Raw genomic sequence first — 13,526 nt, 5'->3', positions numbered from 1 at the left:
GTAAAATTTAAGATAAAATACATATAAATGAAAATTATAAAATTACAAAGAAATATTTTAACTTATTAACCATAGGTATAATGTACCCATGTAACATGTTATGTTGAAATAAAGTGGCAATGTTATTGTGACGTAGGCCCGTGTCACTCTGGGAATAGAAGACCATGTTTTATTAGACCATGTAGAAGACCATGTTTTATTAGACCATGTGTAAGTGCAAATATTTTCATTGCATTCAATTCATGCTATGTTGTGGGGGGCGTGGCTAACGATAATCGCAAGCCAACATTTTTTCTCATGATTATACCAACCCGGTGGAGGCCGTATCACCAAAATAATTAAAACAATTATTCTGCTCCTCAAACGAACATATATTTTTTTCAATAACTTTTTTTAATTTATGAAGTCTTGTACCTATTCAATGTACACCATCATCATTGTAATTGATGTTGCTTGCCACGCTTTATACATCACAAAATTAGCAATACATTGCATCTTAAAATAATCTTAAAAAGTGTACTAAAATATCGAATATAAGTTATTTTTAAAAGTCGCTGATGTGACATTGTCATTCAAAAGGTAGGGACCACTTTGTCGTTTACCATAAAGACGAAATTTTATTGTATCTTTATACAAATAGCCTGTTAGAGAGTCCTTATGGCAAGGATAAAGTGCTACATTTTGATTGCGAACGTCACGAATGTTGGTCAGTATGGTATGAGGAGCCTACATTTTATTTTTTAATATATGTCGGAGAATGGCTGAAATGTGCCATCTGTCGCCTTCAAGAGGCGTTTTATCATGCAAACCTTGACAAATAGAGCAAACTAGGGTGTTACGTACACCTGAGTGGCGTTCGACGTAGTTCCGCCAAGACGTCATAGAGTGCGCTGTTAAAACAATTGAAGTCCAGAACAATTGAAGTTATGCTGTCAATCAATCTTCAGAAGGAGCTCGATAAGAACGAACGGGAGAGGATGACGTCTGTGGCCGTTCCTGGGTCAAATCCACTGGTTTGCTTAAGATAAGAAACGTATCGCGTGATGTGATTTGTAATGAGTCTTGTGCAGTAAAGATTGTGAGTTGAACATCGTATTTCATTGAAGGCCCTCGTCATCCACGATTGAAGGTTCTGATGTGCTGCCGATAGTATGATACGCCCACAATTCCCGACATATACTTACAACATACTTACTCCCACACTATGAAAAGATTTAATGTAATTATGCCTCCGAATGAAATAAATACACTGTAATGGCTCCTCTACACGATGGGCCAACGCCGGCCACTCCAAGGGACGCATTTATGCGTTAGAGGGAGCAAGTGATATTGCTATCTCATTCTACCGCATGGTTGCGTCCCTTGTCCCATAATGTTCATCTAACAAGCACCTTACCCGCGTAGGTAGCCCTCCCCGCGTACGCCGTTCATGCAAAGTTTTATTTAGCCAAATATTAAAAAACCGTTGTTGAAAATGACCCAAATTATGAATGTTGTCTTGATGTGGCATTATAATAATGTAGACGTAAACTTAATAACATGATTTTTTTTTTGGCAGATACATGATGTTTATAAGAAAAAGAAATATCAAAAAATAAAAGCGGTGGATGAATTTGACACACATTTGATGGAATAACATATTATAATATCCTGTGAAGTACAACACTTCACTTACCGACTATAATTTTATTTTAGGCATTTTAGGGTCACTATTAGGTATTTATTAAATGTCATTATACCCGTGGATAATAATGACACAAAATGCGTGTGTACGTCGGAAGCCACTTTGCTTTTACAGGGAAACAAGGAATTTCATCTCGAATATTTTTTTTACCAAATGCTGTTTAAAAAAAGAAATACCTAAATTTCCACCTAAGCAAATACCTAGGATGACACAAATTATGTCTTTCCCATCACGGAACAATGGTGTTCCGGACCTTTGGGAGGCGTGCGCGGAGCCGAAGCCAACACGTAGAGGCCCTTTTGACACTTTAATGAAATGTAAGGGGTACACCGAGCGGAGGCTGCCCTTGCCCGTGTCATGGGACGCACGCAGAGGCAGCACCCGCCAGGGTGTAAGGACTATTGAGAGTTGATGGAATCTAAAATGAACTAGGTTATTGGGTGAAAGCGATGGACTAAGAACTGAGCTATGGGGTAAAAAACCGGACGCCTGCCTAATAAAACGGTATGCAACACAAATTATTATTATTAGGTTTGGTATGTGGTCTGGAAACTATATGTAAAAAATAAGCAACATTAATAATCTTATAAATAAATAAATAAATAAATAAATAAATAAATTTTTATAGGACATTTATACACAAATTGACTAAGCCCCACGGTAAGCTCAAGAAGGCTTGTGTTGTGGGTACTCAGACAACGATATATATAATATATAAATACTTAAATACATAGAAAACAACCATGACTCAGGAACAAATATCTGTATCATCATACAAATAAATGCCCTTACCAGGATTCGAACCCGGGACCATCGGCTTCATAGGCAGGGTATAACTTCAAAAGTTATTGCTACCGGACTATATTTGACGTATCTCATTGTTCGAATACGGCTGTTAGAGTCTGTGCGGAAAGATAAGAATCGTGGAATTAAGGGAACTAATACAGTCGTACAGTCTACAACTCTTCTCTTTCCGCACAGACTCTAACACCAAGCATTTTGTAAATGTTTTATTTATGTATGTTTTATCGTGTTTGATTTATTTTCTACAAATTAAATTGTATTACATAACATATCGCGTGACGTGAGTGTAATGGAACGCGCGCCACGTAGGATTAGCCAGTATCGGCAAGATGTCAATGGCACGTTGCGCGGTGGGTCGCGGGCCGCGGCTTCTGTCACTCGTAGCCCAGCTGCTCGCGCCGGGAGTCGGTATCGCGTCTCTGCGCCGCGTCACTGCGTCCGTTCCCGCTCAGTTCTGCAGCGCCGCGGCCCCGTGCGCGCTCCCCAACATGTTCACCGCCGAGGAGCGCGGCTCCGCGTACGCGCCCGACTACCGGGTCTTCTTCCGTGAGTGTGCCCGTCGCCCGCGCCCGCGCCGGCGATGTCCGATAACGATACTTATCTCGAGTGCCCACGTGGAAGTGGTTCCTTGTTCCGGGTCGAGGTGACATTGACCTAAATCTTCGCTATCTAAATGAATTGTGAATGGTTGCGAGGAAGTGCTGCAGAATATGACCTACTGCATCCCATGCTCGACCTTGAGCAATAGTTGACAGCTGGTTAAATATTTACGATGGGATAACCGTGCTGACGTCAGTGAATGGTTACTAATGAATAGGCTATAGCTATTTAAGCGCATTACTATTGATCCAAGAATCACCTTTGGCTACATGTGGGGCTTTGCAGTATACCCTAAGATACTATGGCATGATTTTAAACTATAGGACTATATTTCTCCAAACAGCTGTTGGGAAAAAAATCTAGAAAAATATATTTTTTAGGGATTGAATTAGATTAGATAATGTGCTACTGTTATCATGTTTACCTTGAGAAACTTTTTTATGATGAAATTATAACTCTGATTAACTAATGAATTTATTAATGATCTGATTATAATCTGTTATTTACTTATGTTGATATGCAACTATTTGCAATAACTTATATATATTGCAGCATAGCTTTTTTCCTGGTTATGATAATCATACATCAGGGTTTTCGGTGCGGGAATGTTTTACACTAGCCAAATAACAGGTAAAAACTGTAAAAAAACGATACTAATTTAACATTTCTAAACACATTTGGACCTTACTACCTATGTTTAATTCATAGTTTGGTAATTATTTTACAATAAACAAAGTTATAAATACACGAAATCATTCCCGCACCAAAAACCCCCGATGTAGGATGATAATAGTTGCCTATTATATTAATTCTGTAAATTGAAACAAAACAATAGCAAATTGTGTAAAACAAATTCCTTATGGTTTGTTAGGATGAGTGTGGGGTTTTTTTATGCTGTAATAATAAATAAATAATAAAACAATAAATATTATGGAACATATTGAAATATCTTAGGCCTACACTAAATTCAAGCTACCTGCAAAAGTTGCTAGACATTCAGTTGGAAAGCTTAGCACAAAAGAATGAAACATGACTTGTTCCTATAATGTTTGGCAGGTGACGAAAGCGGCCCCATCTCCCCACTGCACGACATCCCGCTGTGGGCCGACAAGGCCGAGCGCCTTGTAAACATGGTTGTGGAGGTGAGCGAGTCCTTCAGCCCCTTAATATTAAGCTGTGCCTTTACAGTGTGGGCAGGTGGGGCAGGGAGAAAAGGGACAACACAAGGTGTAACAAATCCAAGTAAAATGAACAAGTTATTCCTTTCATTTGAAGTAAACTTGTGTAAAGAATCAAACTATAGATGACTTTTAAAATATTTATTAATTTTGAATGTCAGAGTGGAATGTTTTTTGGGTGATAGAAATATGTTGTACTGTAGTTGTCATTTGTCAATGTATTTTTGCCATATTCAATGTATTTCGATAGACACTAATATGAATTTATATGAACCTGAAAGTCATTACATACAAGTATAGCAACTCACATACTAAAACCCTTTTATTCATAAAACTTATCCAACCAAAATGTTGATGAATGATTAATTATCCACAGCTTGTCGTTCATTAGTTGTTTAGTGTAGACAAGGTAGATTTCAAAATCTGTATCATTTGCAGGTCCCCCGCTGGAGCAACGCCAAGATGGAGTTGTCGCTGGGCGAGGCACTCAACCCTATCAAGCAGGACGTGAAGAAGGGCGCGCTGCGCTTCGTGGCCAACGTGTTCCCGCACCACGGCTACATCTGGAACTACGGAGCCCTACCGCAGGTAGCTTCCGTTTATAGTTTGCTTTTGTCAGATTTTTATGGTGCCGTCCAGACTTTTGCCATGATATGTCATTATTTGAATTATTTCATATGGCAAACATACACCTTGGAAGGGAATGGCGTCTTCTTGTTTACTGGTGACTAGGGGTGGGTTGGGGGTGATTAGAAAGTTACAGTGATCGAACGAGCGAGCGAAGCGAACGAAGTTCTTACATTCGACTTGGGACACGCGGCTGGCTAGGGGCACGTCCCGGCATTTCGATGTTTTTAAGCTGAACTATCAGAGGATAGTTTGATACTCAGGAACTTAAGTAAATTTGTTCTAATTTAAATGCAATTGGGTAAACGTGTAGTTGAGGGCATTATATTTTAGTCATTAAATTAAGTTTAAAAAATTACTATCTAAATGGCTATTAAATAAATGCTTTTACTCCATAAGTGAATTCTTGAATATGAATAATGACGAATACGAGTATGACGTTGACTAATTGTATGTAATTTTAAATGTCTCAGAATAATTTATCCAGCTTGATTGACTTAATGATTTGTAATTTATTTTATTGTGGTTTCTGCTATTTCAATTATTTAATTTGATCGCATGACATTATGTACCTATTATAAGTTTTGCATGCTCAATTGTGAGTAGAGTACACTGTACTACTAATTTTAAGTCACCATCTACATATTCACTGTATTCTGGCAAATAAAGAATTTGTATTTGTATTTGTATGAGCAGGCTCGATCAATGGGTTATTGAGCTAGAAGAGCTTAGAAGGCTAAAAAGCTATTTGTGAGGGGTCTTGCTATTCTGGTCATCTTTTTGCAAGAAAATATGGTCGAGTTTGGTATCAAATGAAAGTGCTCGGCTTGCACTTTTATAATATCGTTTTTAAATTTACCATTTTGAAATAATTAGCAAGATAAAAAATAAACATAATATAGGTATTTGACATTTGACAGGAAATATTTCGGCTTACCACAGATACAGTATCAGTTAAGGGCTCCACAGACCTTGTAATATATCCACGCGATTTTTGATCCATTGCCGCCTATAGTGAGACATAAAATAGTAGGAATAAAATAAAATGGAACTCTACAATTTTCATACTATAGTCGGCGAAACAAGTTTGTCAGTAGAAAAAGGCGCGATATTCAAATTTTCTATGGGACGATAACCCTTCGCGCCTACATTTTTTAAGCCGCTTTTGTCTACTGATGGAAATGGCTTGACAGACTATAAATTGTTGCCATGTGTAAGCATTTTACGCAAGGGCCCAACGTTTTCTGTTCTCTTTCACGGCGCAGCAACTAGTATCATTTCTCTCTCCTCGCTTTTTTAAAAATGCCGTTTGTCAAAAAAGGACAACCATACTGTTGACAAGGTGGACTTCAAATCAAGTGTTGCCTTTCTTGATGCGCCCAGGCTGTGTATGTGTGCGTAAAAGCGTATATGTGTGCTCTTTTAGGGATGTGAAAAGTCGATTTTAATCATGTTATATATCGATAAACGCTACACAGCGGAACGAAATAGCGATTAATTGAAGCTTCAATATCTTCGTTAAACATAAACATAATTGAAATGCTAATGGATAATGAATATATTATAATATAATAATATAATTCAATTATTGCGGAACACCTATTTTAGGAGGTATTTATGTATTTTAATTAAATATCTGAACTTTCCCTTGGTTCCCTGCTGGGGCGTGACTATAAAATTGTGATCTGATAACCACAATAAAGAATAAAAGCGTTTTTGGTCATTTTAGGTATCGTTAAGCCTTCGAAGTAAAATTAAAATTGCAAGAAATGTCGATAGTTTATCGATATGACTTTATCGACATGGCTACAGCAAGGTGGGCCTCATTGTTAATCGTACACTAAACAAAAGTGGCAACAGTGACAGCTCGCTGAGACACCGTCTCTATATATTATAAGTCTGTGGTCAAAACCATAAGCCCCCTCCAGACTATGCGCGTGAATCGCGGGCGAAGCCGCGAACGCAAGTGTGGAGTCGATTTTTGCAGACAGCGGGAGGGGGCTACAGATCTAGTACTCGGCTTAGACTCTCGCGCGAGCCACGAGACGAGCCGCGAGCCGCGCCACGAGACGCGAGTGTGAACGGTAGGCTCGTGACTCGTCTCGCGGCTCAAAAAGCAAGCCATGCATTTTAGGTATCGTTAAGCCTTTGAAGTAAAATTAAAATTGCAAGAAATGTCGATAGTTTATCGATATGACTTTATCGACATGGCTACAGCAAGGTGGGCCTCATTGTTAATCGTACACTAAACAAAAGTGGCAACAGTGACAGCTCGCTGAGACACCGTCTCTTCTCTATATATTATAAGTCTATGATTTTACGTCAAAAAAGTGACAGCTACCTAGAAAGTGGCGCCCTCATTTATTAACAGACTTCCAAATCTCAAAAGGAGGAGATTCTATTGTGATTTTTTTTTATCTTTGTTTCTCCATATCTCCGTCATTACTGGACCGATTTTGAAAATTATTTTTTTGATTGTATGTATATGCATACAGATTGGTCCCGTTTTTGTCAAAACCCAATTCTGATGATGGGATCCATGAGGAATCGAGGGAACTCCTCAAATTTTAAAGGCATGCGTATAGAGATTTTTGTATTTTCATCAGAAAATCAAGCATTTTCATTAAAAACTGTCGCATTTGATGAAGTGGAACTGCTGATGATGATCAGAACAGAAGTCTTCAATGACTACACGTTTGGCGATTTCGAATTTCGATTTTGACGGAGCTGGCCCTGGAGCCAGACCTGACCCGGATCCGGGCTCTTATCTGGACCTGAACCCGGACCTGGACCCGGAGTTGGACCTGGACCAAAACCTAGACCTGGACCTGGTCCTGGACCCGGAACTGGACCGGGACCCGGACTCGGACCTTGACCCGGAAAACCACTGATACCTAAGCTAAATTAGAACTGCGAGCCTTACAGAAACGAAATGCTACTAGAAAAGTGGTTTTGGCAGTGGGGAGACACTCCTGACTTCGGTCGAACTCGGCTCCGCTCGGCTCAGCACTTATTAGGGTTGGCACCACTTGACTTCCTTGTGCGTGCACGACCACAGATAAGATAATCACTTGAATTTTGACAACCCTAAATAGCCGAAAGGGATAGTGCCATATATTAGAAAGGGATAGCATGATTCGACTCTGAATCGCTGTCAAAGTTCGGGTTTGTAGGAAGTGTCCTTTCTGTACGGTAGCACTATTATTTCTTCTGTGGTTTTGGTTAGGTTCGAACTGCAATCCTCACAGAACCGAACTGCTATCAGAGAAGTGGGTTCGTGAGGCTAAAACTGCGACCCTTACAGAAACGAAATGCTACCTACTAGAAAGTTGGGTAGTTTTACCTCCTTTTCTACATAGTGCACCAACTATGTACAATAATCTTTCACCAGCCCCCATAGAAATCGGCTTTTTTTTTCTTGAAAATTATTTTCTACTATTTTATGTCGAACTATACGAGTACGTAGGTGCAACAAAGTCTATCGCTCTATATAATTTTTGGCAAACCGCGAGTTCTCAGTTCGGGGCGAACTACTAGTAAATATCAGTCGCAACACAAAAGAGCATTAAAACTCAATGATATTAGTGATGCGTTCCAACACGATTGTCACAATTCATGTACAAGCTGTTAAGTTGAATTTTGTGATTGATGTGTAAGCATCTCGGCTCTAGTAATACATTTTTTGTCAATAAAATGTTAATGAATAATATTGTCCCTCTCGATAGACATGGGAGAACCCGTCGCACGTGGACCCCGCGACGCAGGCGCGCGGAGACAACGACCCCATCGACGTGATCGAGGTCGGCACCCGCGTGGCGGGTCGAGGGGACGTGGTGCCGGTCAAGATCCTCGGCACGCTGGCGCTCATCGACGAGGGCGAGACCGACTGGAAGCTGATCGCTATTGGTTGGTATATCGGCCTGTTCCTCGTAAAGAAAAGGGACACCTTCAGCGAAAACTCACAGAACTGGCCGACGCAGAAATAAAGTCCTATTGCTGCATTTCGACATTGTTACTTTTTTATATTAGGTATAGCACACAAGTTCTACCAAAAATGGAAAGAGTTTGACGACCGGTCTGGTCTAGTGGATAGTGACCCTGTCTGCTAAGCCGATGGTCCTGGGTTCGAATCCCAGTAAGGGCATTTATTTGTGTGATGAACACTAATATTTGTTCCTGAGTCATGGTTGTTTTCTATGTATATAAGTATGTATTTATCTATACAAGTATGTATATCGTCGCCTAGTACCCATAGTACAAGCTTTGCTTAGTTTGGGGCTAGGTTTGATCTGTGTAAGATGTCCCCTAATATTTATTTATTTATTTATAGTTAGACCAAGAAAAGTCTGCAGCGATTTTATAGCCCAAGCAGTGCAAGTGTTATTTATACGTAATAATTTCATAGAAGTTTGACGTTTAAAATAACACTTGCACTGCTTGGGCTCTCTCTCGGTCTAACTCTAGAAAGTATTGTAAAATGTAAATAGACCTATGATTAATTTTTGAAAATTAAAATTATGCAAAATGTAAAAAAAATACTTCAGATGAGACTAAAACTCGCGATCGCGACATTCGCGACTCTACTCTAGGATCTTTATCAGCTAGTGTGAAAGGTATTTTTCTTTTATTCCTAAAACGAATATGTTTGTGTTAGCAGTTATTGTCACACTGTTGGCAGAGTGATGGTGGTCGTTTCACGCTTCACATTCCTCCGCCATTTCTTCTTGATCATTTGTAGAGTGGAATTTTAATTTGGTCGGTCTAACGTACGGGTGACCTGCCCTGCGCTTTTGTGTCTTCAACTTTACCCTGGACAGTTCAGCTTTCTTGCTAGTTGGGAAGATATTACATAGTATTATGGTGGCAGACTCTCGCGACCCGCTGGCCGCATCCCTGAGCGACGTGGGCGACGTGGAGAAGGTGTTCCCCGGGCTGCTGAAGGCCACGGTGGAGTGGTTCCGGCTGTACAAGGTGCCCGACGGCAAGCCGCAGAACCAGTTCGCCTTCGACGCCGAGCCCAAGGACCGGGAGTTCGCCTACAAGGTCATCGACGAGGTATGAAGGCCTCCACACGGAGTGCTCTGGACGTTCGCGACCGATCGATGTCATCTCGTGACAATGCCCAGTTTGCTTATTCAATTTGAGCTGAAAGTAGAAAAAAAAACTTTTTTGTAGATGAAAAAATGCTAAATGCTGTCACTTTGGAAAACTTAATAACACTAAAAGGATATCTATAATTATGTCATAATGTTACTGGTACGCTTTCTGCGTACAATGTTGCTTTACATTGTCATTTTTAGCTTTTTCTGTCCATTAGTGAAAAAGATTTGAGTTTTAGTTATTCCTGAGTGTCTGAACAGTAGGTACTTGTGGTGTGCGCAGGTGCACGAGTTCTGGCGTGAGCTGGTGGCCGGCAACGTGACCGATGCTACCGACATCAACAAGTAAGTTTTCCACCGCTCATCTCACGTACCTAATGTATACAGGGTGTTTCACCTGATTGGGGACGTACCTACGGGAACATTTTAAATTAGAAAGACCCTTTGACTGTCAAAGACGTTAACTGACGCGCTACAGCCCAATAATAGGTACCTGTACCTTTTGTGCATTCCGACAATGGTCACGATGACGCACCGCATACTATTATAATAGGCGTGGCGTTCAAAGGGTTATGGAGAATTGCTCTGAGGAGGTCGTTTGAAAAATAAGAAGAATGTCTTATATATATGTTTTGTGGAGGTAAAATAAACATTTGATAAAAGTTTTGTTGTATGTGCAGGATGAACGTGTCAGTCGCGGGAAGCCCGGGGCAGGTGGAGCGGTCGGAGGCGGCCGCCGTGCTGGCCAAGGCGCCGCCACGGTCCCTGCCACAGTCCGTGCCGCCCAGCGGTGAGTACAGCGCGTAAGTCGGACCCCCGGGGCAGGTGGAGCGGTCGGAGGCGGCCGCCGTGCTGGCCAAGGCGCCGCCACGGTCCCTGCCACAGTCCGTGCCGCCCAGCGGTGAGTACAGCGCGTAAGTCGGACCCCCGGGGCAGGTGGAGCGGTCGGAGGCGGCCGCCGTGCTGGCCAAGGCGCCGCCACGGTCCCTGCCACAGTCCGTGCCGCCCAGCGGTGAGTACAGCGCGCGAACGCGGACCCCCGGGGCAGGTGGAGCGGTCGGAGGCGGCCGCCGTGCTGGCCAAGGCGCCGCCACGGTCCCTGCCACAGTCCGTGCCGCCCAGCAGTGAGTACAGCGCACAAGTCGGACCCCCGGGGCAGCTGGAGCGGTCGGAGGCGGCCGCCGTGCTGGCCAAGGCGCCGCCACGGCAAGCAAATAACGCGCTGCGATCTGCCGCTTCAGTCCGACGCTGAACTCGCCTTGGTTGCCTGAACACTTGTAATCCCCACTGTAAAAGCTCTCCCACACTATGATAAAGTTCAAGCCGCCGCCATCTTCAACTGGAACAAAATACGTCTATCTTCGCCGCGTTCGGATCATTTTCAAATTGGGTCGCCATTTTGATAATTTTTCCTGTCGACTCATCTCGGAGACCCGTTGACATTTTGTCGAGCACTCCCGTCTATGTTTCCGGTCTCGTAAACTAGTGGTCAACTTTTTGATCGTAAGTGCTAGCTCAAAATCTATTTTATTTTCTACATTTTAGGAACGTAATCAGTGTCGGGCAACAAATAGCAACATTTTGAAAGAATATAATTTTTATTAAAATCCATGTCAATAAAATAAAGTAAGTGTTTAAATAACTAAAGTACCTACAGTCCTGAGGGCTTACCGCGAACATCTATCACTCTTGCAAATTCCAGCAATAGAGAGGCAGATAACGAAATTTCAATTTTCGCGGTAGACCCGGCCTCTAAATAGACTGTTTAGAGGCCGGGTCTAACTTGTGAATTATTATTTATTTGTTGCAGTGGACAAGTGGCACTTCCTCGCCAACCTGTAGCAGGCTGTGGGGTCTGTGGGATCCTGTGGGAGCCTGTAGTACCTATGCTGTGGAGCCGCGAGAGCCCGGTGACGGGACCGTCAAGTTGTGATTATCTTATTGTTTAAGTGCAAATGGTAGGGTGTTGTTAATGCATATTTATTATAATTAAACACAATATTTTGTACCTGCAGGTGTTTCCTTTCTGATATTAAACCAAATCACATTGTGTGTTCTCTAGGTCCAATACAAATCCTAATTAATAGTCATTTGAACTAGAAATGGCACGGTACGAAGTGTTAACACAACACAACGGAGGGTCGAAAAGTGGAAATTACACAAAATGGCACTTTGAAATAAAGTCCTTCATTCATGATGGGAACATATTTATCACTGCCTTATAATGTTTTAACTTGTAGGTACACCCCAGGCCAAAAGTATGGAAACAAACTTATATGACAATAAAGAACTAATTTTCACATAAATAATGTATTTATTAAAAAGAAATATAATATAGTAAAATGATAATAGAACATTTTAAAAGTAATTTACTTATAATTTTCTTTAATAACACTGTAAATTCAACCTTTCGTAGAAAGACAATTAAGAAGGTTGATTTCTATGTTCTCTCAAATTTTTTTTCGCATATATTAGGATGTTTTAATACTTTGGGGGCTGTTTTAATGTTATAAAACTGCCTAAAGTATTTTTTGCGTTACCAATACACAATAATAATAATGGAAATATTAAAAATTAAGAAAAATAACTTTGTTTCCATGCTTTTGGCCTGGGGTGTACTTACAGAGATTGTTGTGTGCGACATGAGTGACTTGCTAATGATGCTCCAACACAAAGAAACACATATAAAAATGATACGTTTTCAATCCACTTAAAACCCCCATCATTTCAATCTATTTCAAATTAAAACCCATGGAACATTTCTACCAAACAGCTCAAAAACTATATTAAAAAAATTGTATAATGCCTCTATTTATTCTGCCACAATAATGTATAGTTGTAGTGTAGACATAGCGGCCAAGTTCGGGCACCCCGGTTTGTTTATGTGGCTTGTGCTTGCCGCCGCCGCGCGCCGGTCGGTCGCCGGTCGCCGGGTCGGGTGCGGCGCCGGCGGGGCGGCGGCGGCGGCGGCGGCGGCGGCGGCGGCGGCGGCGGCGGCGGCGGCGGCGGCGGCGGCACTAACTTAGGTACTTACTACACAGTAGAGTGTGGTAAATTATTATTGTAATGGGGTTATTTTGTAGACGGCATGGAGACGCCACTACTTATTAGTACATACAGTACCTACTACCATATGTATCGACTGCCTTGTCAGGGCTTGCGTCTATTTATCAAGTTATAACAAATACAAATCACCTGTAAACGTACAGTTGAATTAGGGTAACTTCGAAAGCGGGATACTTAATTGTGAAAATGGCTTAATATCTACTAAATTAGAAACACTGTATACTTCAGCAACACTCAACGCCTATCATGGCATCCTGCTTATCTACTGTTTGTTTTGCTATGCTACAATAGAAAGTGCTTCCGGTTTAGCAGATAATATATTAGTAATGTTCAACACTAGGTACTCCGCATTCGTTGTTTATAGTAACAACTTGTTACCCTACAAACTATTACTTGCACCTTACAAACTTTGAATTTAAACCCCATTTTTTTCTTTAATACCACATCGGTGGCAAACAAGCTTACGGC

At 41.4% G+C, this 13,526-nt stretch overlaps 1 protein-coding gene across 1 annotated transcript; it reads left to right on the top strand.

Annotated features, from left to right (window-relative positions):
• Positions 1 to 2,792: 2,792 nt before the first annotated feature.
• On the top strand, positions 2,793 to 12,000 carry LOC134792278 (uncharacterized). The gene is made up of 8 exons (XM_063763547.1): positions 2,793 to 3,034; positions 4,145 to 4,230; positions 4,705 to 4,854; positions 8,619 to 8,799; positions 9,761 to 9,948; positions 10,276 to 10,337; positions 10,673 to 10,782; positions 11,803 to 12,000. The coding sequence occupies exons 1-8, from the start codon at positions 2,818 to 2,820 to the stop codon at positions 11,832 to 11,834; spliced, it is 1,026 nt and encodes a 341-aa protein (XP_063619617.1). The 5' UTR covers positions 2,793 to 2,817; the 3' UTR covers positions 11,835 to 12,000.
• Positions 12,001 to 13,526: the final 1,526 nt, after the last annotated feature.

This window comes from Cydia splendana, chromosome 7 (assembly GCF_910591565.1).
Source record: "Cydia splendana chromosome 7, ilCydSple1.2, whole genome shotgun sequence".
Lineage (NCBI taxonomy): Eukaryota > Metazoa > Arthropoda > Insecta > Lepidoptera > Tortricidae > Cydia > Cydia splendana.
Note: the sequence above shows the minus strand (reverse complement) of the source record. Positions and strands in the feature narration are given on the sequence as shown.

What these genes read in the sequence shown, in the direction of transcription:
- LOC134792278 (XM_063763547.1), top strand. Translation starts at nt 2,818, where the DNA reads ATGTCAATGGCACGTTGCGCGGTGGGTCGCGGGCCGCGGCTTCTGTCA. An exon ending in TTGTAAACATGGTTGTGGAG is followed by an intron (nt 4,231 to 4,704) that starts GTGAGCGAGTCC and finishes TATCATTTGCAG; the next exon opens with GTCCCCCGCTGGAGCAACGC. An exon ending in GATGCTACCGACATCAACAA is followed by an intron (nt 10,338 to 10,672) that starts GTAAGTTTTCCA and finishes TTGTATGTGCAG; the next exon opens with GATGAACGTGTCAGTCGCGG.